At 31.6% G+C, this 25,486-nt stretch overlaps 12 protein-coding genes across 12 annotated transcripts; 5 read left to right on the top strand and 7 right to left on the bottom strand.

Annotated features, from left to right (window-relative positions):
- On the top strand, nt 1-795 carry ASCRUDRAFT_77640 (uncharacterized protein; the record flags this gene model as incomplete). Its single annotated transcript, XM_020193947.1, has 1 exon — nt 1-795. A coding segment is annotated over exon 1 (742 nt), but the record flags the coding sequence as incomplete, so codon positions are not given.
- Nucleotides 796-935: 140 nt separating this feature from the next.
- Nucleotides 936-1,904, top strand: ASCRUDRAFT_38482 (TPR-like protein; the record flags this gene model as incomplete). The annotated part of the gene is made up of 1 exon (XM_020190861.1): nt 936-1,904. A coding segment is annotated over one exon (969 nt), but the record flags the coding sequence as incomplete, so codon positions are not given.
- A 1,113-nt stretch (nt 1,905-3,017) lies between these two features.
- ASCRUDRAFT_38674 (uncharacterized protein) lies at nt 3,018-4,301 on the bottom strand (the record flags this gene model as incomplete). The annotated part of the gene is made up of 3 exons (XM_020190876.1): nt 3,018-3,274; nt 3,704-3,899; nt 3,939-4,301. Coding segments are annotated over 3 exons (816 nt in total), but the record flags the coding sequence as incomplete, so codon positions are not given.
- A 3,902-nt stretch (nt 4,302-8,203) lies between these two features.
- ASCRUDRAFT_82553 (uncharacterized protein) lies at nt 8,204-9,670 on the bottom strand (the record flags this gene model as incomplete). The annotated part of the gene is made up of 1 exon (XM_020194737.1): nt 8,204-9,670. The coding sequence occupies one exon, from the start codon at nt 9,668-9,670 to the stop codon at nt 8,204-8,206; it is 1,467 nt and encodes a 488-aa protein (XP_020045228.1).
- Nucleotides 9,671-11,280: 1,610 nt separating this feature from the next.
- Nucleotides 11,281-11,873, bottom strand: ASCRUDRAFT_77634 (uncharacterized protein). The gene has a single exon (XM_020193945.1). It carries the CDS (start codon nt 11,587-11,589, stop codon nt 11,317-11,319), a length of 273 nt encoding a protein of 90 aa, XP_020045227.1. The 5' UTR covers nt 11,590-11,873; the 3' UTR covers nt 11,281-11,316.
- Nucleotides 11,874-12,274: 401 nt separating this feature from the next.
- Nucleotides 12,275-13,021, bottom strand: DMA1 (ubiquitin-conjugating protein DMA1; the record flags this gene model as incomplete). The annotated part of the gene is made up of 1 exon (XM_020189936.1): nt 12,275-13,021. A coding segment is annotated over one exon (747 nt), but the record flags the coding sequence as incomplete, so codon positions are not given.
- A 932-nt stretch (nt 13,022-13,953) lies between these two features.
- On the bottom strand, nt 13,954-15,916 carry PEP7 (phosphatidylinositol-3-phosphate binding protein). The gene has a single exon (XM_020188858.1). It carries the CDS (start codon nt 15,864-15,866, stop codon nt 14,157-14,159), a length of 1,710 nt encoding a protein of 569 aa, XP_020045225.1. The 5' UTR covers nt 15,867-15,916; the 3' UTR covers nt 13,954-14,156.
- Nucleotides 15,917-16,072: 156 nt separating this feature from the next.
- Nucleotides 16,073-18,242, top strand: ULA1 (Ula1p). The gene has a single exon (XM_020193944.1). The coding sequence runs from the start codon at nt 16,136-16,138 to the stop codon at nt 17,951-17,953; it is 1,818 nt and encodes a 605-aa protein (XP_020045224.1). The 5' UTR covers nt 16,073-16,135; the 3' UTR covers nt 17,954-18,242.
- Nucleotides 18,224-18,578, top strand: ASCRUDRAFT_92898 (uncharacterized protein; the record flags this gene model as incomplete). The annotated part of the gene is made up of 2 exons (XM_020195111.1): nt 18,224-18,441; nt 18,523-18,578. A coding segment is annotated over one exon (217 nt), but the record flags the coding sequence as incomplete, so codon positions are not given.
- On the top strand, nt 18,521-20,454 carry ASCRUDRAFT_77630 (uncharacterized protein). Its single transcript, XM_020193943.1, has one exon. It carries the CDS (start codon nt 18,580-18,582, stop codon nt 20,239-20,241), a length of 1,662 nt encoding a protein of 553 aa, XP_020045222.1. The 5' UTR covers nt 18,521-18,579; the 3' UTR covers nt 20,242-20,454.
- Nucleotides 20,455-23,807: 3,353 nt separating this feature from the next.
- Nucleotides 23,808-24,121, bottom strand: ASCRUDRAFT_77629 (uncharacterized protein). Its single transcript, XM_020193942.1, has one exon. It carries the CDS (start codon nt 24,102-24,104, stop codon nt 23,892-23,894), a length of 213 nt encoding a protein of 70 aa, XP_020045221.1. The 5' UTR covers nt 24,105-24,121; the 3' UTR covers nt 23,808-23,891.
- A 160-nt stretch (nt 24,122-24,281) lies between these two features.
- Nucleotides 24,282-25,222, bottom strand: ASCRUDRAFT_77628 (uncharacterized protein). The gene has a single exon (XM_020193941.1). It carries the CDS (start codon nt 24,943-24,945, stop codon nt 24,703-24,705), a length of 243 nt encoding a protein of 80 aa, XP_020045220.1. The 5' UTR covers nt 24,946-25,222; the 3' UTR covers nt 24,282-24,702.
- Nucleotides 25,223-25,486: the final 264 nt, after the last annotated feature.

The raw sequence follows: 25,486 nt of genomic DNA, 5'->3' as shown, positions 1-25,486 counted from the left end.
ACTGTTTGAAGTTAAACCCTTATATATGGGAATCTTTTGAAGATCTTTCGAAAATGGGAGCGAACGTCAAAACAAAAACATTATTCAAAGCAAACCACACTATTCCTAATCTTAACAACAACAACAACAACAACAACAACAACAACAATAATAATAATAATAATAATAATAGCAAAAAGACTCTAATTAACTCTAAAAATGGGGGAAATAACATCAATAACACCAATAACATCAATATCAATCAAGGCCTAATCAACAACTCGTCGACCCCCAACAACTCCAATTTCTTGAACTTGGAAGATGATAATCTATTTTCGACCAAAACGAGATCAAAACCTTCAAATGCACAACCGATCAATTCAAGATCTTTTCTTCGAAGATCTTCCATTCCATATCAAGAATTTCGAACTCCCAACTCGAAAACTGCCACTGACAAATGTGCCGCTGGATCATTAAACAATACTGTTTCCAATTCCAATTCCAATTCCAATTCCAATTCCAACTCCAACTCCAACTCCAACTCCAACTCCAACTCCAATTCCAATTCTAATTTCATAAATAACGAAGGATTCAAAACTCCCAATATTCCATCCACATCGGACCTTTTGAGGAGATCATCGCGTTTATCAAATTCTAAATCCTCCATCAGGAAAATTCCTTCTTCTGCATCTGCCTGGATATCGAATCCTGCATCCAGCTCTGCTTCCAAAAACAGCAATTCCTTAATAAAAACACCGATACAAAGCTCCAATCATAGAAACCTAAACCTAAACCTGAACCTAAACTTGAGTGTGAATTTGAAAAAATCACAAAAAATCAACAACATTTTCCAATCTGGCTCATCTTCTCACTCCACCACTTTTAATCAAAATAATTCATCGATCGCTGTTGTCAACTCTATCAAAAAGGACCATTACAACCAAGCGCACGACCATTTGATGAATCTATATCTTGTTTTTGCAAAGGCATTGAAGGCAATGAATAGATACGATCTATTTAAATCAATCCGTTTGTTCAATTCTTTACCAGAGCACCATCTAAACTCTTGTTATGTGTTAGGCAAGTTGGGAAGACTAAATTTTGAAATTGTAAATTATTCCAAAGCTGAGAAGTACTTTTTGAAACTAAGAAACATAGATCGAACAAGACTAAGTGAAATGGAATACTACTCCACGCTTTTGTGGCATCTTCATAAAGAAGAAGAGTTGAGTTTTTTGGCGCATGAGTTGTACGATGTGAACAAGAATTCGCCAGAGGCATGGATAACAATTGGCAATCTATTTTCTCTCATGAAAGAACCCGATGAAGCAATCAAATGCTTTAAAAGAGCAACACAAATCGATCCTGGTTTTGCCTACGCCTATACCCTTCAGGGACATGAGCATGCAACCAACGATTCTTATGAAAACGCTTTGGACTGCTTTAGAACGGCTTTGTTATATGACCCCAGACACTACAATGCTCTCTACGGGATAGGCAAAGTGTATCTTAGTCTGGGAGACAATATTAGAGCAGAATATCATTTTCGAAAGGCTGTCAGCATCAATCCGTTGAATGTTATTTTGATCTGCTGTGTCGGAATGGTTTTGGAAAGAGAAGGTAAAAGAGAATTGGCATTGAAACAGTATGAGCTAGCCCATGAAATCCAGCCATTGGCCCCACTAGCTTTGTTCAAAAAGGCGCAATTGCTATTTGTTTTAGCCAAATATCAGGAATCTGTGGTGGAGTTTGAAAAACTAAAGGAGATTGCACCAGATGAAGCCACTGTCCATTTCCTTCTTGCCCAACTCTATAAAATATTGCATCGAAAAACAGAGGCAGTGAAGGAATTCACTATCGCACTCAATCTTGATCCCAAAGGATCGCATTTAATCAAAGAAGCAATGGAAAGCCTAAATGATTAAATTAGATACAGATTTAATATTGTGGTGTTTGGAAATTGTTCGGAACAGACAACTACATGGATTTTCAGCAACCATATCAGGCAAAAATATCGAGTTTAATCTGCAGCTCATTATATTAAATTGCTTTTTATTTCTATTGAAAAACTATGATGCGATTGATTGAAACTAGCTATTTATTGTCCAAAATTAAAGCGGATTTTTAAACCTTTTTAAACCTTTTTAAGCCTTTTTAAGCCTTTTTAAACCTTTTTTGACGTTTTCAATAGCTATGAACTAAATTTGAATGAAAATCAACAGATACTCCCTCCTCTCTCCCTCTCTCTATCCCACCCTCAAAATTGAAAAAGACAGCATATTCAAATAGTTGGATCATTAATGAATATAAAAATAAATTCCATTGAATTGAAATAAACTGAATTGAATCAAGGTAAGATGCAAAACAAAAACAAAAACAAAAACAAAAATCTATATAGAACAATGCCTTTAAATTATACTACTATCTTCTTCTTTACTGAAGTAGTTTCTAATTATCCATGGTTCAGGCCTTAGAACTTCCCCATTGAAACTTTCAAGTGTTTCTTGCATGTACTTTTCTTCGTATTTGATAATTCCACTATGGCCATCCCCATGATGGTGCTCGTTGCCATGAGTCGGAAATATTTTGGTTTCACTTGGTTTTTCAAGATTTAGTCTATTGTTTGCAATTCCAAAAAGCTTTTCAATTTCATAACTGTGTAACAAGAGATAGTCTTTAAATTGGGTAAATTCTCCCTGAACAAACTCATTTGTGATGTAACAGTTTTTGCCCAACTTTCTCTCAAAATTACTGATTTTGGATTCAAATTTTGTTTTATCACCTCCATCATATAGATCTATATTGTTATATTCAAATTCTATGATACTCTTCTTTTCAAGTGGTTGAAAATGCCCATTGTTTTTATGTCTTTTCCGGTATTGGAAATATGAGTATTCTTCTTTGGGAGGATTGACAAAGCCAACAGAATCCTCATCGATCTCAACTCCAGAAGTGTTATCTTGATCGTCATCTTCTTCTCCCAAATGCTCATCATCACCCATTCCTCCAACTTGTCCATCAACATTCATCATTTTGAAGTCACAGTCGCCTGAACTTATCCACAATTGCAAGTATTTGAAGAACTTGTAATCGTTGAATTCGAGTTTGTTAATTGATTTTGTATCATATTCAATCACTATATTTTTAAGAAAATTTGCAGGGAGATATGTAATTGTGTTTTCATAGTATGTTGGGATCAAGGGCGTCAATTCCTCGATTTTGTAATAATGATAATTTCGACAATGGACCATGTTGTGAAAAAAGTCTTCAAACAATCTGTTGGTTTTTTGGTAAACTTCAGAATTTCTCAAGTCTTCTGAAGGTGGAAAAACAGATCCAAATTTGAACAATTTTAGCTTTTTTTCCGACACTTCCAAGTTTTGGATTTTGTCATCATCATAATCTAAATAAGAATTGGAATATTCTTTTTCCTCTTGTGTCTCTGCCGAGTGTTTTCCAAAGATGTCTGAAGATTGGGACTCTGAAGATTGGGACTCTAAAGATTGGGACTCTGAAATTCGCCTTGATTCCACATCAACTAATATTTTTTTCATCGTGGATATGGAAAGCTTTATATTTTGAAGTTTTTCCAAAGTCTTATTAAATATCGACTTTTTTCTGGCAAATAGAGAATCCCGTAGTTCTTTTACTAGTCGAATGCCCTCGTAGTACTCGTTATAAAACTTGGCTTTTGATAGCTTGTTTAGCTCATTCTCGGTATAACTGTCTATTAGCAATAGTTTGGTAATCAATTCGTTATTCGTTTGAGATGTAAAATCGGTTAGTGCAGTTATATCAATGTAAACCCCACTTTCGATATCTATTAATCTGGCATCAATATTGTTCACATTGGGGTTTCCAATTTGATTTCGTAATAGAAAGTTTTCATTGACATCAAAGTAAAAACCCCGAAGTCCAAACTCTGCATTTGAGTCTAGTTTTTTTTCCTGGCTAAACACTTCAAATGTTCCGAAATCAGTGTAGTCGTATATGAGAGTATTGTTAATGGTTTTGCTGAGTTTGTATAGTGACTGAATCGGAACCTGAACATCAATATCAGCATCCCATGGCAACGATAGTCCATTGAAATACCAGCCAATGATGGATCCATGGTTGATCCAGGAGGGAATGTTGAATTGAAGACACAATCGAAACCATACACGCATTAAGCGATGCAATATAGCTAAATGATGGGCTTGGTCGTCTTTGGTTATGTCTTTGAAAAACCGAAAATCATAATGATCAAGGTTGTAGTCTTTAGTTGAAGCTAGACCAAAATATCGATTTTCCGGGATCCATATCTTGCCCAACCTTGCTTCCATTAGTGCTTTCAAATGATCGACTTGTTTATAGTCAATGTCATGTGTAGTATACAACGGTTCAGTGTTTTGAGATATGGCTTCTTGAATAGTGGGATCCTCGCAAGTTGTATTGTTCGTATGCGCTTTTTCGTTTGCAGATGCTGAGTAATGTGATTGCAAATGCTCATGTTCTTTTGATAAGTTCCATTGAAACAAAGAAAAATCGATATGTAACGGCTGATGACGATTTGTTGTGCCTGTGTTGGAATTTTTCAAAACATAGGGCTGAACAAATGAAAAATCATAATTTTCACAATCTTCCAGCAAATCTATTTGCTTTTGATTACCGTCTAGTGCACCCGGCTTTGAAAAAGCTGAAACGTTTTTGGCGCCATTGCTGATCTCGGAACGTTGATAAAAGGCATTCAACTTGGAAATTTCATTATAAGAATTAATACCATTTTCGATAATTTCATTGAGAGCATCTTCTTTTGACGAGTAATCGGTGGAATAGGATCTGATTTTAAGATTATTATTGATGAAAAAGGTGGACAACATATCAGTGTACAAGTTTTGCCTTGCCCTTCTGTTTCTGATGTTGTTGATTCCATCAGAAACAGAATAAGTTGGAATGACCAAGGAGCGTTTGCCGTATATTGGATATTGATTTGAAGTGCCATTTGAACCATTGGTGTGATGTGCAGTGTTGTTTTCATTGAGTATATTCAAAAAAATGATTCGTTGAGGAGCTTCTAATCCTGTAAGGCCATATATGAACCCGTACATTTTTCTAATCTCCAAATCGTTTAAATAGGTATCAACTTTTGAAACAAGTCGAAATGGCAAATTGTACAGATTGTGGAATGGCAAATTATACGGATTGTCAAATGGCTGGCAGATTGTGTTTTGGTTGTTGTTCTTTTGCAGTTCATCTGTTTCTGTTTTGTGCGAGTTGAGATATACAGACTGTAGTAGCTTGTCCTGAATCTGGCTGCTGGTGTATGATTGAGGATACACATTCTTATAGTTGGAGCAGACTTTTCCAAACTCTTTTAATGTGAATTCGTTGGATAACGCCAAATCCTGATATAAAAGGCTTTTGCAGTTTGAGCCTGACACAATCAAGGAATAATAGAAGGAGTTGTCTTTGAGCGAGTCGTAAAAATTCAATAGATCGTTCCAGTTGAAAGGGAGTTTGAAGTTGTTTGATATTTCAAATACATACTTGTTTTCAGTGTTGTTTGGAGACAACAAAGAAGCGCTGGGATTCGCTATCAAGTTGTTTAATATCAAATGCTGATTGATCAAATAGAGCCAAAAAGTAGGAAGAGTTCTCGGATCAAAATCAGGAGCAGAGGCTTCCCTTGCATTAAATAGTCTGATCACAGAGGACGAAAATTGGCCATATTCCAGCTTCAGATGCAAATTGATATTAATATTGTTGTAGGAGTTGTATGCGCCGATGGTCGTTTCGTTCACCAACAGTTGAAACTTGGATGCTAAATCGCTCGCTGTGAAATCAGCTTTTGGTATCTCTGGAGTGAAGCTGTTTTCAAGATAGTTGTGTTCAAACGAGCTGAGTGGGCAATGTGTATTGTCGTCGTTGGTGGCAATAGAAGCAACTAGCAAGGGCAAAGTTTCAAAAGCTCTTTTGGATTCCTCGCTCCACGATTGAAGCACAATAAAGATGGTGGTTGCGAGAAATAGAAAGGGAAATAGAACAAAGGAAACAAACCTCTTTGTCAATTTGCAACGAGCCCCCACAGAAGCAAAGAAGTTTGGCTTTGCTGGAGCATTGAGAGAAAGAGAAAGAAGCATTGAAGAAGCATGAAATATATTTCGGCTTGAGTGGTGAAGACTTAAAGGTTCTTTTCATTAAGCGCTTTGAAACCGGCTTTTGAGAGAAATAGGGTTCATGATCTGCATATCTGCGCATGGTCTCACTTCACATAGTTACCACCACGGTGGGTGCATGAATTCCTTATATATTTAATCGATATAATAGAAGAAACTAGTCTAATTTACCAGTTCTGGATAGTTGATTGAACACCAAATCAAGATTCTGTATATTTTGACATTGAACTAAATAATAATGTGAAATAATAATGTGGAATATTAATGTGGAATATTAATGTGGAATATTAAAAAGAGTCGCCCTACAAAACAGCTAACAAGAAGATTTATCAATTATTAATCTACCATTTACCCAAACCCTTGTGGTGTTTCGATCATCACCGTTAAATAACCATTTGGCTATTATATTTTCAAATAGTATTTTATCCTCCAGAACCAAATCCCCGTTTTCTAATAAATCATAATCAAGATCGTCATCATAATCATCATCAGAATTTATATTATTGGTATCATCAAGTTGTAATTTTTCACTTGCCGAGAGCTTTAAGTTATCACTGGAATCAATTATATCACTACTAGCTTGTTCCTTATCATTTCCAATAAATTCTCTTTCCAACTTATTATGGAAATATTTCGGTAATTGCCAGCTAAAGATATCTACCTGGGAATCCCTTTCTCGGAGATTAATCAATTGGCAATCCCATTTCTTACCAACGTGGAAATCTCCTATCAACTCTTCCAAACTCAACACTTTTGCTCCACCCAATGTAGCTAAATATAGGACATCGTTGACTGACAATTTATCGTGCTCTTCAAATGTTTTCATAGACAAATGCCTAGAAACCAATAAAGCGTGGCGAGCAGTCGAAAGAATCGAGGGAGCAAATCCACCAGACACATCGGTACCCAAACCCACATTAATTGAATCATCTAATAGCCAACGAATTCTGGCTTCGCCCGAAGTAATTGAGGAATTTGAAATTGGGCAATGAGATATTCCCGATTTTTTTAATTTAATTAATTTTTTTTCATCATTGTTTAAATGAATTGCATGAGCTAGAACTGTTTTTGAAGTTAATAAATTGTGGTCATCGTAAACTGACGTGTAATTTTTGGAGCTTGGGAATAATTGTTTAACCCATTGGATTTCATTCTTATTTTCCGAAATATGAGTTTGAATGTGTAGATCATTCTTTTTGGATAGATCACCAAGCCAGTTTAATAAATTTGAAGTGCAACTTGGAGCAAATCTTGGAGTTATAATTGGTAATACGATATTTTCCTCAATTTTATTAGTTCTTGAAATCGAGTTTTGAATTTTGTTTAAATGTTTGANATGATTCAAGACCTTTTCAGTTGATGATTTCGATTGATTTAGATCTTCAACATAATAATCAGGCGAATTATCATTCATGCAAACTCGGCCAATTAAACCTCTCTGACCATTTTGGAAACATAAGTTGGCTAATAAATTTGTTGCATTTGGATCGATTGTAGCAAAATATGAGGCAGTTGTTGTGCCATTGTATAATGTTTTTTTAATAACTTTCGAATAAATATCGTTTGCAATTTGAAGATTTTTAAATGAGGCCTCCAAGGGAAAAGTATAAGTAGTTAACCAGTCCAATAAAGTTGCGTTGCCAAATATACCACAGTTTGGATATTGTGGGGCATGGATATGAGTATCAACAAAACCTGGAAAAAAAAATGAATAAGGGTTTGAAGTTATATTAAATAAATCAATCTCCGAGACGCTTAAATTGGGATTGTAATCTAAAGCATCTTTAGTTGGATTAGATGAATTTTTATTAATAAAGACAATTACACCATCTAAATCAACTCCAACTGAGCAACTTGGTAATATTTCAATTTCACCTAATTGCGGAGTATGAACTAAAGTGCCATAGTAAACAGTGAAACGTAGGGGAGATAGAGCAGAAGATTTAATAGTATCCAATTGGGTATATGGAGAATATTTCAATGAGGAAATCGAGTTGCAATTTTTGGTTGAAGAATTTTGAGCTATAGTCATTTTGAAGTATCATATAACGTGGTAATCATACACACAATTATATCAATGGTTTCAAATCATCGAAGTTGCAAATACAATGCTTATTCTCCAAATACTCTATATAGTTGGTCCAGATACCCAAATTTCTCAAATGGTCAGAGTGTCCCAAAATGAACAATCCATGAGATGCTCGTGTCGTTGACACCACAAACCTACCAATATCATAGAAATATCCATTTTTTTTATTTTTTTCTAATTCATTGATATCTATTTCTCCCAGATTCAGTCTGGCAACTTCAGATTTAACTGTGGATAAAATGATATATTTTTTTTGTTTTCCTAAAAAATCGTGAATTGATGAAATTTCCAATCCATAAAATTCTTCAATAGGCGATTTTTGATTTTTTACCACTTTCTGGTAATATTTGATAAATAACTGCTCAAGGTTTTCGTGTTTGCTCGCCACCAATCCCCTAGAAATTCCTTTATACCTAGAACTTAATGTATAATCTTTGATTTTATTATACACTTTAATGATTTCATGAAATTTGTTGTATTTTTGAAAGTCATCAATTCCGTACGTTTCACAATACTTGTCTATTTCATCAAAATTTTTCAAACCCAATTTATAAAGAAATTCGTGAATTCTTGAATAATAGCCTAAAGCTAGCTTGTAATTCAATTCTTTATCATGGATTAGTTTATGCTTGATATAAAACTTTTGAGCCATATATGGCGTGATTATTCCAATATCTTCGGGATTAACTTTATTATCACTTATTAAAAAATTCACTAGTTTTACAATTTCATTTGCTTCTTCAGTATTGATAAAGCAGTTATCAACTACAATTGAGTCTTTATGATTGTTTATAAACATAACTCTTTCACTTTCAGATCTCCACGGAAACCCTGATTTATCTTTGAATTTTTCTTTGAATTTTTCTTTGGTTTGGATTTCATTAAAATTATCAATTGAAGGTTTATTACCATAGATGTATTTGTTGGAAAAATCAAGAATCGATGGATGCATTCGATACTGTTGATCTAGCTGAATAACATTTCTCTTATTTTTTCGAATACATTTGGAAAAAAATGAATTTTCATATCCTCTAGGACTCAATTGTTTATCGTCTCCAATTAGGATTAATCTTGAACATTTTTTGCTAATTAAACCAATTATTTCTGATTCTAAAAAAAGATTTGCATCATCGACAATAACTGTGTCAAAATTAAAAGCATCCATTAAATAGCTTAATGATGTTTTCTTTGTGCAAAAAATAACATTTGAGTTTCTAATTATTGAAATTGATTTATCATACATTTCTCTATTCAAGTCTTTGAGGTCGTTTGGAGTAAATTTTATAGCTTCATGCGATATAAATTTATTAAAATATAACTTTTTATATTCGGGACTTAATGACAGGTAAACTAATCTGTTAAGTGAATAATGGGTTAATTTATATTTTGGATGAAAAATGGAATAATCATTATTAAATTTTCTTAGCGAGACCTTCAAAGGTCTCATATATTCTTTAAATTTCCCATTATCATCATCACCATTATTATTATTATTATTATTATTATTATTATTATTATTATTATTATTATTAATACAATCTAGCATGACATCATCAACCGAGCTATTTGTTGGAGAACAAACTAATATTTTCGAATTCTGATAAAAATCATTTAAATTATTGTTTAAATTTTGTTTATTGAAATTATTTAGTAACTCATTTATAATTTCAGGTATCAATGATGATTTACCCGAACCTGGAGAACCGTTAATTATTGTCAAGTAACAATTTAAAGAGCTTAATAGAGCAACTTTTTGCAAATCATCCAACTTCTGATTACTTATGTGATCAAAACTATTAAAATCATTTATTGAATGTTTAATATTGTTAAATTTTTTGAATAATAATATCGATCTCATTTCACTAGAAACCGGATTAGAGAATTGATCTTCCTTGTTATTATTACTATTTTTTGCATTTTGATTTTCAGTAAATTTCGTTAAAAGTTTGAAGACTTTTGAATAATATACATCAAAGTCAGTTAAATAGAAATCAAAGGTTAAATCAGGATGATTGAAGTTGAAATGATGATTTAAATGATCATGGTTTATTGATAATAAGCATAATTGAGCTTTATTTTTCGAGTTTAGAATTAATTTTCTATTTGGATCAATTTTATTACATTTTCTAGTATGACTTGCAAATTTATAAAAAGAGAGAATATTTTTTCCCATAGTCCAATCCATTAATGTTCCTTCTAATGATAGAGTCGAATAGTCGATATTATTCAATTTAATCCAAATCGAATAGGCAAGATTGGAAGGAATTGAAACATCACTTTTTGTTTTAAGATTTGATAAACCATGTGGTATTATGATTAGAGGGAAATAAAGATAATTATCAGGTATTTTTTCGGAATTATTTTCATCAGTATTATTATTATTTTTGGAACGATCTTTATAAAACTCTGAAATCTTTTTAAATAAATTGATGGAAAAGTAAGACGAATTGAATGTAAGCTTGACTTGAATCAAATTTTGAAAATCTATATTTATGGGTGAATTGGACAAAGATTTCTGTTCTATCAATTGAATGTAATGATTAAGTGCTTTGGGATCGTTTTTCTTTTGAGTAAAGTTGATTTTAAAACCCCTGTCTTGAATGTAGTTGTAAGCATGAATGTTGTCTAAAAGTAAAGACCTTGTCAAGCTATTTTTAAGTTGATACAAGTAGAAGTAGAAATCGAAGTAGTCTTTACCTTTGCTTTTATTTTTGCTTTTATTTTTGAGAATATCATTTCGAGAATTGGTTTTCCTTATATTTTGATTATTTTGATTATTTTTATTGTTTTTATTGTTTTTATTGTTGTTGCTATTATTATTATTATTATTATTATTAATGGTGATATCTGTGGGTTGCCTTTTGTTTTTGTCAATCAAGAGATTTTTATTAACAGTAGCGATGCTGGTGATATTAGTGACTGCTTGGTACTGGTTTTGGTGGTGGATTGAGACTGAATACGATCGAATTACCAAGGAATTGTTTACACTCTTATACTTTAACTGGTTTTTGAAAACAAATTGAAAAAAACCTTGAAGCATCACCAGCAATTCATTCTAGCTCGTCTCAACACCATCAACGAATGATAACTGTCCTATAGTAATGCTGAAAAGAAAAGCCCAAAATGAAAAATAAGAAAAATCAGAAAAGCCGAAAGAGGTTCGAGAGACCACTGCTGGGGTTGATGCATTTGAATGTATGTATGTGCACTGTTGTACAATCCAGCATTTATGCACACAAAAATGCATGTAGCCGCATTGGAAAAAAGTGACGAATGAGAAGATTGCGATGGAGACTCGACATCTACACAGAGGAAAAAGGGAAAAGGGAGAAAAAGCATCAAAAGGGAGAATAACCATATTACCATATTAACAAAAATAAATTCCGATCCTGAAGGCTGGAGTCAATACAACGTGAAGTAGAGATTAAAACACCAATGAACAAATATAAGGGACGACAGTTCTAGTTGCTGAGTAAATATAAAAAAAAGGGAAAGGAAGATTAAAATTTAAAATTAAAAATAAAATTGAAATTAAAGTTGTGATTAAAAGTAGATAAATTGAAATAAAGTAATAATACTAAATAAATTATCAAAAAAAAAAAGTGGATAAAAAGTAAATAAGAAAATGCATTTAAGAAAAAATAAAAATAAGATAATCAATAAAATTAAATAAATAAATAAAATTTAATAAAAAAAATAAGTAAAAAAATAAGTAAAAATATAAAAATATAAAAATAAATATATATAAACAATATCAATCTTACCAATTAGTCATTACTGTTGAATTAATTAAACATGAATCGCAAGAAAATACTTTTGTTTTTGAGTAATATCAATGTGGTATTGAATGGTTATTATGATTTGTTATTGAAGAATTATTTTGAATATTATTTGATTGTAAATGAACTCGATGTAATGGGTTGATTAAATTAGTTTGAATATCATTTGGATCCAAAGTATGAGTGTGATCTTCAAGATTATGTGAATTATTACTGAGTTGATTAATTTGATTTTTGAAGTCGTCGTCATCGTCGCTCGAATCTTCATTTTCATCATCGTCATCAACATTACTTTCCAAATCAGTCACCGATCTGCAATTTGGACATAGAAACTGAGGATAGTTATTCAAAATGATTCTTCGAATACATTTGTAATGCCAGCAATGAGAACAGGCGGCAATAAAAATGGCTTGACAGGGTTTGCAGTCGTATAAACATATGGCACATTCAGTGTAATCATTGGTTTCCATTTTGTTGGTGTTGACACTTTTTACGCCATTGCTTTGTTTCATGTTATTTGATAGAGGATGGTTTAAGATTTTCAATTTTTCATGGGCTTTCTTATTGAAATTTGAGGATTTTAGTTTCCAGGATTTATTTAATTCGATTCTAATTTTGACACAGCGATAAATTTCTTCGGAACCGCCTCTGTAGTCCATACCCAACTGTAATAAATCGCCATCGTGAAGTTGAAAACTGATACTTTCTTCATTTGGAGAGGATAGTCTTCTTCTATTGAGAAAGGTTCCTGAGGATGATTTTAGATCTTTTATAAACCAGTTACCAAGGTCATCTACGAGAAGCTGAGCGTGGGTTCTTGACACGACTTTTGATTTGAATACTATTGAAGCAGAAGAGTTTGCATTTGCTAGTAAGGCATCTTTATTTCTTTCGGTATAACGACCTATTGGAATATGGTGGTTTGGTTTTAGTTTTCTCCTTATGGGAACAAAATAAAGAGAAGCCGTTGAGGCATTATCGATATACGACGTTAAACGTATTGAATAGGAGCCATCTTTCGACCTATGGTTTACGTGAGAGATTTGTTGAGAGGGAACACATGGAGAAGATGAGTTGTTGTTATTAGAGGCAGAGTTGCTGGAAGTGTTAATCATATTTGTATTATGGTTTGCAGGGTTCGTATTATTGGTGTGATTAATAGTTTGGTTTTCATTAGTTAGAGTGTTTTGAGATAAAATAGGGATATTTGATGGAGGGGATAATAAGTTTGGTTGAATGTTGTTGGTGTTTTGCTGGAGAGTTACAGGCATATTATTAAGATTTGGAAAATGATTGTTTGAAGGGCTGTTTTGATCTGAAGAGGATGAGGATGAGGAGGACTTTGAAGAAGATTTTGAGTTATTGTGACTTAAAGATATACAGCTTTTACTTTTGATGAGACTATGGTTAGTTTTGTTGGCAATATTGGTGTTGCTAGAGCTATTCGCTTTATTGGTTTTATTAGTACTAATATTAGTGTTAGTATTATAGAGAGTTGTTGTAGGAGGAGATCTTATGGATGAGGCAAATACTTGGAAGAAGTTAGCACCAAAATTAAAAGAGGATGAGTTTCTTTTTTTATTGAAAGGATTTATATTGTCAGATTGTCTTGAGATGTTCACAAGCCTTATATTATTAGTGTTGTTGTTGTTGTTGTTATGGTTTTGATTAAGAGTATGGTTATGGTTGTGACTGTGATTGTTGTTATCGTTGTTGTGAGGATGGTTATAGTAGTTTTGAAACGACATTAAAAAGAGAACTTAACAGGATGGAACATGCACACGATAATCGTACAACAGCACAGCACAGACGAGACCAAAAATGGGGGCAGCAAGACAACTCCAGCAAAGGCAGAAGCAGGAACAAAAGAAGAGGAATAAGAAGAAGAAGAAGAAGCAAAAGCAGCAGAAATAGAAGCAGAAGCAGAGACAAAAGCAGAAACAGAAGCAGGAAAGGCTCTTAAAGCGCTGGTAAAGAACATTTCGGGCCCCTTCGGCCGGCGCGCGTTGTTTGCTCCCGGTCGGGCGCGGCGCCGGCACGTGCCAACCCCTGAGTTGCGTGTGGATTGCGTATGGGCTGCGTGTGAGCTGCGTGTGAGCTGCGTGTGAGCTGCGTGTGAGCTGCGTGCTGTCTATGCTGCCTGTGCTTCCGGTATCAGATAAACTGCTCCCCGTCGAGTTGTTGGCAGAGCTCCTGGATCACCGTGTCGAGCTGCTTAATGTTCTCCCGCAAGATCTGCATGTCCTCGAACTTGCGCTGCTTGATGATGTTGCTGAGCTGGTGCTCCAACAAGTACTTTTGCTCCTTCATGATGATGAGCTTCTCCCGGTTTTCCTTGATTTCCTCCACTGTTTTGCTGTCCAACTCCTGATACTTGCTCGATTTTCGTCCATTTATATCGCCATTCCCAACCTTGCTCTTATTTTCCATCTCATCACATATCTCTTTGAACTCGTTCATTTTGGTATTCAAGTAGTTCAAACAGTAAACTCGGACGTTTTTCTGTATTTGTGCCATATTACTGCTTTTATTCTCCTCATCCTTGCCTTGATTTTTGCTCATTTTTTGTAGAATCATTTCATAATTGCGAAAATACTTGATAAACTTATTTTTAACCCTATTGACATTAGCATTGTCAACACTATCAGCACTATCACCATTAAAATTTCTTAACAAAATCAAATTATTACTGATTAATTTTTCGTAATTTTTAATCATTTTAAAATTTCGAAAAAATTCTTTATTTTCATTTTTCATTTTATTTTTAATAAAATTCTTCTTCAAAAAGAGTATTTCTTTACAATTCAAACAAACCCGTAACTTGTAATTACTATCATCTTTATCAATTTCCTTTTTCTCATTATAATTATCTTTATATTTACTCTTGTTATCTACTAGTAAACTTATCGGAACAACCATTGAACATCTCTCACTTATATTTTCCTTCTCTCCTTCTTTCTCTTTCTCTTTCTCTTTCTCAATATCATTACTATTACTCTGGTTTTTATCCTTTTTATTCTTAATATTGCTATTACTATGATCATTACTATCAAAAAGCTCACCTAATCCATCACAAACTATCTTTCCACACAACCTGCAGTGATGCTTTCGAATTAAAAAATTAAACCTGGTATTACAAATAAAACAATTCTTAACTGATTTATCTTCTTCCCAATTGATTAGATTTCTTTCATTCTGTTTAAATTTGTTCCGGTTTTTATTACTTTTGCTTTGTTCATAATTATCATTTAATAAATATATTCTTTTTCTTAATTTTATAACCTCAATCTCTTTTTCTTCTAAATATTTTTCACGACTTTTCTCAAATTCAAAGCTTAAATCTTTGATAATAATCTTATCTTTATTGAATATATTAACATTATTATCAGCCTCAGTATTATTAATGTTATTATTATTATTACTATTATCATTATTATTATTAAAGCCTGGAATATTTTCATTCTTATTACCATTTAAATGTTTGAGCTTCTTAGTTTTTTGATTATCATTCTCATTTAGAATTTTATTTAAATTGCCCAAGTCATTTTGTTTATTCTCACTCTCTGGAGCAGAAAAATGTAAATCATCTAAATGTTTATTCAATTGAGACAATGCTATCATGCTCTCTTCACATATAGGACACTTTAAATCCTGTTCAATTTTATTAGTCCGGTCAATATTATCAACACCATCAATACTATTACTATTACTATTATGGTCATTATGATCAATGCTGTTATTTTGGTTCTGATTAAATGTGATATCTTTCTTATTTTTGTCCTTATCAATACTCTTTCCTAGCACAATACCTTTATTGCTAGTTTCTCCATTTCTCACACTACCCAAAACTCTTCTGCTGATCATCTTACTTGAACTGATCTACTCTTTTTTCAATAAAAGCTTTTCTCTTATTTTTTCTCTTATTCTTATTCTTATTCTTAGATTAAGTTGAAGCACTCTTCGCATTTTCAAACCACTTTGACGGATCTCTCTTTCGTATTTTATTTTAACTGAAAAGTGGCAAAATGCACGCGAATTTATTTCTTCTGATACGATTTAACAATTGAATCCTTCTTTTGAGGGCAATAAATATATTAAAATTACAAGAGAAATAATATTGAAACAATATTTGTATGACTATGTTAGTAGATCAAGCTAGATATGATAGACAATTACGGTTATGGCAATTGGATGGTCAATTATTGATAGAAAATGCGAATATTTGCGTTATTAATCTTAATGCGTTAAGTTGCGAATTAATTAAAAATCTAATCTTGCCAGGAGTGAATAACATTACGATCATTGATGAATTGAAGGGGAATTTTAGCTCGATTGATATTTCTAATAATTTTTTTCTTACCAATGAAGATTTGAATCAACCAAAGAGAAAGAATTACACGTCTATAATCAATAATTTAAAGGAATTAAATTCCAATAATACGAAATTAAATATAAATGTCATAAGAGAGAAGTTTGATGAGCAGTTTATTGAAAAAAATCAGGGAAAAAACAACTTTTGGTTGAAATTTGATTTGGTTGTTGTAACTAATAATTACAATTATAAGAGTTTTAAAAAATTATTAAATGAAGTAATTGATTATAATTTACCTGTTTTGGAGATCAACTCTGTTGGGTTTTTTGGGTATTACAAGATTTATTTGAGAGAGAATTGTATAATTGAGACGAATTTGAATACGATTTTTGATTCCAGAATAAATGAGCCATTTGAGCAATTGAAAGAGTATACAGAGACATTTCAAGTTCTAAAAGATATTGATAATATTGATAGTGTTGATGGTATTGAAGATATTATTGAGAGTTTAAAGGATATTCCATATGTTGTATTGTTGATTAAATTTTACGGTGATTATTTGAAAATCAAGAACAATAAGATTGAAAACTCGTTAATTGAAAGAAAAAAATTCAAGAAATTTGTGAGGGAATCAATTGATAGAATCTATTTAAAGATATTTGAGAACAATGGAAATGATTATTTAGAATTTGAGAATTTCAACGAATGTATTAATAAATCAAATCAAGCGCTAATTAGTAGTGAGGTGTCTGAGGACATTCAAGAGATAATAGATTCGATCCCCAGTGAGATTGCTAATAGAACTAATAATAATAATAATAATAATAATAATAATAATGGTGATGATGATATGACTATTAAAGAAAATGTGATTAATGAGAACAACATTAATAATAAAGATTATAATGAACTATTTTGGAAATTAGTTTTAACGTTAAAATCCTTTGTTAAGAATAATATCAGGAAAAATGATGGCAAGAGATTATTGCCATTAAGTGGGATATTGCCTGATATGGAATCTAATTCGGTTAATTATATCAAGTTGAAGGGAATATATTATGACAAGTTTAAATCTGATAAAGAAGAATTTATTAACGAGTTTAAAAAATTGTTTCCTAGCGACTATGATAGTAGTAATAAGATCGACATTAATAACATGATTGAGAAATTTTGCAAAAATTGTAATTATTTGGTTGTTCAAAGAAATGGAAAGAATAGTTTAAGCACTAAAATTAATGAGCAAATTTTAAAGACATGCTTGGGCGAGTCGGTTAATTCCAAAGGAATCAATTTTGGAAATTATTATATTGCGTTGATTATCTTTTTCGAATATTTATCGCATAAGATGGATAGGGATATTGGGGGAGATGGGGCTCAGTGCAGGAGGACGTTGAAGCTAGAAGAAATTGTGAGACAAATCAAGTGGGAAGAGTACGATTATGCTGGTAACGAAGAAATCATCAATATCTTGAAGGAGTTGGTCAGAAGCGAAAATAACGAAATCCACAACATCAGCTCGTTGATGGGGGGAATTGGGTCGCAGGAGGTGATCAAGCTAATCACCAAGCAGTACACACCCATTGACAACACCATGATCTTCGATGGACTCACAAGCAGCATATACAAATGGAAGTTCTGAGCTAGGTCTGCATGTTTCTGTGGCGTATGCGACAGATGCAGGTGACGGCGTTTATGTATACACACGTGTATTGTGCATAACACGCACTGCATCCAGCTGCAGCATGTTTTGAACTATTGATTGGTCTTTCGGCGCGGGTAGCAAACGTGGGCGCGTGGCCAGTCCGAATGTTGCGTGTGTGCGGGGTTTACACGTGCATTCCTCTACAAAACCGAGTACTTAGCGTCTTTCCGGTGTCGGAGCGCTGCCGTCGGCGCAGGAGCAGAGGGCCGGCCGCGGGCAACGGCTGCTGTGTCGGGCGCACAGTGCGGAAAGCACAGAAAATTTTTCTGGGAGGGAGAAGGTCTTATCACTTGTTCTTGTCTTGAGCTTCTTCTCCAGACTCTTCTCCAGACTTTCTTCTCCAGACCTGAGAGCTCCAACCAGCAAAGCATCCCAGTCTTCGTGCCAAAATGGTTCTCATAAATGGTGTCAAGTACGCTTGTGAGGTATGTATATCGTGGTATGTTGCCACTGTTCTTTTGCCTGTTCTCGTTGCTGATGACTAACCTCTTATCTGCTGTCTCCAGAGATGTATTCGTGGTCACAGAGTAACCACCTGCACCCACACTGATCAACCCTTGGTGATGATTAAACCAAAGGGCAGACCTTCGACTCAATGTCCTCATTGCAAATCGTCCAGGAAATTGAAAAACCATCATGCTAATTGCACCTGTGCGAAGAAAAATAAGTCCTCGACGTCGTTGAAAAAGCTCGAAAAGTCTGCTCTTGAATCTTCTCTCATGGATTCGGATTGCTCCTGTGGCAAGGGTCTTAAATGTGTTTGCAAAGCCAGAAAGAACTCCTCTAAACCAAAGAAAAAAATCAAAAGTGCCACCATCAACTCGGTCAACTCAGTCAATTCTTTCACGTCTCTCAACTCGCTTAATAATCCCAACATCAACAATACCAATCCCAACACAAACTTGATCTCAAAAAATTCTTCGTCTTCCGCTAACCTATTATCCTTCAATAATAATAACTTCAACAATTTCAGTATTCAAAACAACGTCTCCCCCAACATCATCCCAAATAACAATGATTACTTCAGCTTGAATTTCAATAATTCAACCTCAATGTTTCCTTCAAATAGCTTGAACTTGCCTCTAACACCAACGTTTAATGATTGGGATTTGAACTTAAATCCTAGTGATTACTCCCAATCTTCAAACCTAAACCCTTTTAACGCCTCTATCTCTGCTTCAAATTCAATAGCTTCATCTTTAAACCAATTAGCTACAAACCCTTCTCTTTTATCCCCAGTAAACCACTCCCATTCCCACTCCCACTCTCATAATCATACCCATAACAATAGTATATCCAGCTTGCACAATAATTCCAATGCCAACACAAACAATACCAACACTAATTCAAATAACAATTCTTCAAACAGATATTCCTACAACTCTCAAAGACCGATGACCCCTGTGTCATTATCAAGTAACCAGATTATTCATAATACCAACAATCTAGCCAATATTGCCAGCATCTCCAATATTCATAACCTGAATAACCTTAACATGAACAATATTCACAATCCAAATAATCTCATGAGTATTAATAGCTTCTCTAACCCCAACAATAACAATAATAACAATAATAATAATAATAATCTTGCTAATAATATTCACAACAATATTAATAACAACCTCAACAATAACATCAACAATAATATTAACAACAAAAATTCCTCTCCAAAAACAAGAGTTGGTGAAGTCTCAATCCCGATTGACGAATTTATTACAAATGATAATGCTTTTATACTACCATCTCAAAGTATTTACGCCGATTTACCCTTACCTCTAGATCAAAATTATGGGTTTTTGGATCTAATAACCCCGTCTGTTCAAGACTCGAATTTTAACAATAATAATCATATATCCAATGTTAACAACAGCATTAACAATATTAATAATTTTAATAATATTTCCGCTGTCAATAACCTTCCCAACATTAATTCCACAAATGACAATAATAACAATAATAATAACAACAATAATACAAACGCAAATGTTTTCACTCTAAACAACTATAACAGTCTTAACAACCTAAATACTAACAATTTCAATAATGCTCTAGTTAATAACAGCACAAGTTCTATCAACCTATCTGGCCTAAATATTAACAACTCCTCTCAAAATTTAAACAATTTAATGCAATACCCTCAAAATATGCTACCATTGTTTCCCTTGACCGATTTGACTTCAAATCAAAGCCAATTTCATAATAAAAAAGATAAAAACCCGTAATCACTCAATCAATAATTTAATTTATCTATCTATCATTTTTGTTTTATAGAATAAATTTAATTAATCCAACCCACTTTTAATTCATCATACTATTATAGTTCTTTTCTAATCATTTAAACTCATCCCAACTTCTTATATCCTTTTTGGTTGTTTTGGTTTTGGTTTTTTTTCTTTCATTCCTTTGTTTATTTGGATTTTTCTAAATTTTTTTAAATTATATTTTTTTATTGTTTTTTTTGTTTTTTTTCTCTTATGTTTTTTTTCTCACACTCCTTATTTACCAATTAGTTTATTATTAAAATTATTTTTCTTTTCTTTCCTTCTGGTTTTATAAATTTCATCAATATTCATCAATCACTTCTCATCCACGAAAACCAAAAATCAAAAACCAAAATCAAAAATCAAAAATCAAAAATCAAAAATCAAAAATCAAAAAGATAAATAAATTTAAAAACAAATCAAAAAAATATTATTTATTATGCACTTATATACCACTATAAAGATTAAACTAAAATAGATTACAACATTTCCCTAACAGATTTATTAGAATTTTTTTCATTGCTCCTGGAATTTTTTAACCTTACTTTGATCTTTTTTTTATTTATTTATTTAGTCTTTTATATATCTATTCTTATATTTCTTCTTCTTCAAAACTAATAACATTTTATTTTAATGTATTATAAATAATAAAACTAAATAAACAACGGTTCTTTGTTCTTGCTCTTGCTCTTGCTCTTGTTCTTGTTCTTTATTGTTCTTTCTTGTTTCTTAAAATTATTGCTCCCCTTCGAATTTCTTCATTTTTTTGTGGTGCAACGGATATCATTCTTAAATTTTGCTACAACTGTGTTGCGTTCGATCCTCTCAAAATACAAGTTCTTGTTTTCTTGCAGCATTTTATTTTGTTGACTTTTCATATAAATATATTTGAATATTATCTTTCTATAAAGAAAAATAATATTAAGTAAAATTATCTCCTTTCTTGATACTTTTCAAATAACGATTTTTACTTTTTTAGTTTTTTAGTTGCCTCTTTTCAAACAAATTCCCAAATTATCTCAGGTCAATTTCGCATTATTGAGTTTGGTACAGAAAGTGAAGAGTATACAATAACTATAAAAGAATGCATTGGGCTAAATTCTTTTTTTTTAAAAAAAAAACATATAAAATAGTATTCAATGCGTGTATTTTCTTTGTGAGATATAAAAAACTGTTTTTAATTGCATTTTTATTAGAATATTCGCTGAAATCTTTTGATGGTTTAGAATGTATTTTCCAGGGCAAAAAATGAACTCGACTTCTGTTTAGACAGGTGTATAAATTCAAGGGTTTCCGTTTTAGGGTTTATATCCTGGAATAGAAATACATCCTTTCAATTTGATATTTGTCTTTGATATCTAATTGAAAATGCCATTTTTTCTAACAGGCATCAAAATTTGGCTTTATAATAATTTTGGTTTATGCTTTTTGAATTTTTGCAAACGGAAAAGATAATCCGTTACTTGTTTTCAAGATTAATGATTTAAGAAAAGCTAAAAAGCAAATAGAAAATTCTATTTGCTTTATTATTTAGAGAAATTTTATTTAGTTGTGACTTGAACCAATTTCAATGTTTTTTTTATCTATTAGCATAATTGATTGCTTTTCTTTCTATATCGTTTTTTTTTTTAGTTTCTAAAGTTCTTTCGTATTTGATATTTTATAGCTTTATGTTTTAACGGGTTTCTCAATCTACCCGTTTGTTTTTGAGATTAAATTTAAAAGAACAATTTTATAATACAAAATTTCAAATGAGATCATAAATAACTAGCTTTAAAAAACCTTTTAATATCAAAATCAATAAGAAATCAAAAGCCAGTAGCAGTTTACGGAGCAATCAAAATGACTAATTACACTCCATTTCAATACCAGATAAATATATATAAAAAAAGTTCTTTTATTTTCATCACATTTAATTCAATTTAAAAGCTAAACAAACAAATTCAAAATTTGAATTAAATAAAATTTACCACAATTTCACATTTAAAAACATAATATTATAAAGATTTAGTTACAAAATGAATTTTCGATCAACAAAATGTTGAATGTTTTATGATTTACCTCACCTCTACCAGAAAACCTGAATAAAAGAAAGTAATTGTAATTCAAATATCCAAAACTATTCTGATTTATAAATTATATTATATTAAATTAATCTAAACTAATTATTGTATAATTTGATTTTATATGTTACCAAGAGAAAAAATCACACCAGAAAATTATAAAAGCAAATTGTTATTCAACCATGCGAAAAATATCTTTTTAAGGTTTGTTTCAATAATTATAGAAATATTAAAATTAATATGTTGACCTTATAATTAAATATTTAATCAAACTCGATAAAATATAACAGCATACAAATTTTTTAATTGGTAATGTCTATCAATATCGTTCCATGACCAATTTGATTATGTCTTGAATCGCATAGTATAATATCTAACACAACCTTGACATTCGATTTCATATCAATTTTATTTCATTTCTGGTTTTCTTGATCATTCAATATATTAATCTATTTTGTTGAATTTGACTCAATTATGAAAACATTTTTAATCTTCTATTCTATCCTCACATCACTTTTGTGAAAGCCGGAAATGGGATTGAATGGAGAAAGAAAGGCCCAAAAAGATAGTTTTAACATGCATATATGCATGCAAGAACTATATTGTGTATGAGCAATTCAAGCCTCTACTAGCGGGATAAAACCAACTGTGAGGAACCGAGAGATCTGCGGCTTCAGATATGCAAGGTTCTGTTACTCAAATAGGAAAGCAGACTCTTGGAGCATAAAACCTCTTCTAAACAACCACCTTAAAGTAATGGAATGGAATCTTTGATGATTGATTTAGACCTTCGAACCATGGAATGATCTTCATGAACTGTTTCTCATGCTATAAAATAAAATGAAATACTTACTTTGCTGCCTTGAAACTACTGAAAATGGCTATTTTGCGGTTCAAGTCTTCACTCCTCATCTAATTCGTGAGGAATCTTGTTAGGAAACACTAGAATAGTCGCAAATCGTAAAATAATAAATGATAGCTGTTCAATCACTTGGTTTCGGTATAAGTATCCTTGTAAAATTAATTTTTTTTGTTGTGATTTTCAAGTCAAGTATATGAGCTCAACATTCAAAACAAAAATTCTAGACACTATGCCCCAAACCTGTGAAAACGAAAATAGATAGAGAGTAGGAAAATTTGGGAATGAAACCAAAAAGAATTGTTCTGGCTATTTCTTGGTAGATTTTTGACTAAATGTTGATGAATAATTGAGCGTTTACAATAAACCAATAATATAAATTTTATTGTTAAATTAAATTTTTTGCTCACGAGTATCTGGCGAGTTTTGTTGGCAACATTAAAGTATAATATTAAGCTGATTCGTTTCTTTTTAGATAACACAACAATAACTATCTGTAATTATTTTGAATAGCTTGATATATAATTTATTAATATTGTTTAGGTTTTACTTATTGAAGAGTCAATAAATAAGATGAAAAAAATTAAAAGTAATAATAATAAAAATAGAAATAGAAATAGAAATAGAAATAGAAATAGAAAAGGAAAAGGAAAAGGAAAAGGAAATAAACGATACAAACTTTGTGATGATTAACCTTTAATTTGCCTTATAATTAGCAGGAGATCTATTTTTGCTTTTATATTCATTGCAGATTGATGATAATTTAAAACGTATTTGTTTTCACAGCTTGTTTTCATTTTCAATATGGGAATAAACTGAATCAAATAATACACAACTTTTGTCTTTGACATAGAAAAATCACTTTTTATGGTGAGGATAGGCTTAGTAAGACTTGTATACATTGTTAGTACCAATAAATGTTTAGGATGTACCATAAACAATAGATCACTTTAAATTGTTTCTACACATATAGGAAAATGAAAGAAAATGCAGATTTAAATTGCAATATAATATATATAGTAATCATAAAATGAAAAAAATAAAATAAAATAAATCAAAATATAATAAAAAAATAAAAAAAAAAACATCACAAACGAGAGCCTTCTTCATCAGGTAAAAATAATATAGGGTTTTTTAAAATAAAAACATTATAATAAACATTTATTTGACTTATTAGCATGAATCGATTTCTTTTGAAATAAAAAATCTGATGAAACGATAATTAAAAGCTTATAAAACAACAAAAAAAATACTGTAATTATATTATAACACAATTTACTTCTAGTATCCTTTTCACCATTGGATTCATTATTTCTTTTTCACATTTTAATCTTTTAAAGATTTTAATGTTGTAGTAGTCTTGTTGGTAAATACAAATTGAAAACAAAAACAAAAACAAAAACAATAAATTTTAATGAAATGAATCAAATCATAATAAAATACAGTATAATATAGAAAACTAACAACTTTTTTCTGTTTAATATTATCTGCAAATTATAATTACTGTTCTGACATAGCCAAAAATTCATACAGATCAATACCATTGTTTGTTTGTTTGACAATTTCATTTATTTCACAATACTGGCAGAATCTATGATTGCATTGGGTACAAATAATATCGAAATATGTATCTTCAATAGACTCTTCGGTGACTAAAACTTCTTGATGTTCATTGCAACATTCCCAGAATGTCAAGTATCTGATGCTACCAAATGGAATAGATTCGTATTGAGGTTGACACATTTTGACCTTAGTATAAAAAATACGTTGAATTTGATAGTTATATAGCTTCTTGTTTGATGAACTGAGTTTAGGAGTGATTATTATGGTTGAAAATATTACTATTCTGTGTGATTATTTTATGATGGTTGAAAAAAATACAGCATAAAAACAAGTGGATTATTATCTCTATTTATATTTATCTGGCATTGTATCAATAGAAAATTATTGGAGAATTGGTGTTAACAACTAATTAAAAAACTCAAATCAAAAACTGTTTCTCTGTATCAATAGAAAATTTTTTAAACAAAGATTTGGTATAAAAGCTCAATCAACTAGGACAATTTACCATCCTGCTAAAAAAATTTCAAAAATTTTGCACCATAAAAAGACAAACTAAAAAAAAGATAAATAGAGTCATAAAGAGCGAGATTGATAATGCTTCTGTACAGAAACAAACACGCATATGCATTCAAATGCAAACTGATAGCAGACCATAATGTGTATACATACGCATGAACTGCAAATCAACCGTAAGCCTATCATATTAGGACAATAAATACCG

This window comes from Ascoidea rubescens (assembly GCF_001661345.1).
Source record: "Ascoidea rubescens DSM 1968 unplaced genomic scaffold ASCRUscaffold_15, whole genome shotgun sequence".
Taxonomy (NCBI): Eukaryota; Fungi; Ascomycota; class Saccharomycetes; order Ascoideales; family Ascoideaceae; genus Ascoidea; species Ascoidea rubescens.
Note: the sequence above shows the minus strand (reverse complement) of the source record. Positions and strands in the feature narration are given on the sequence as shown.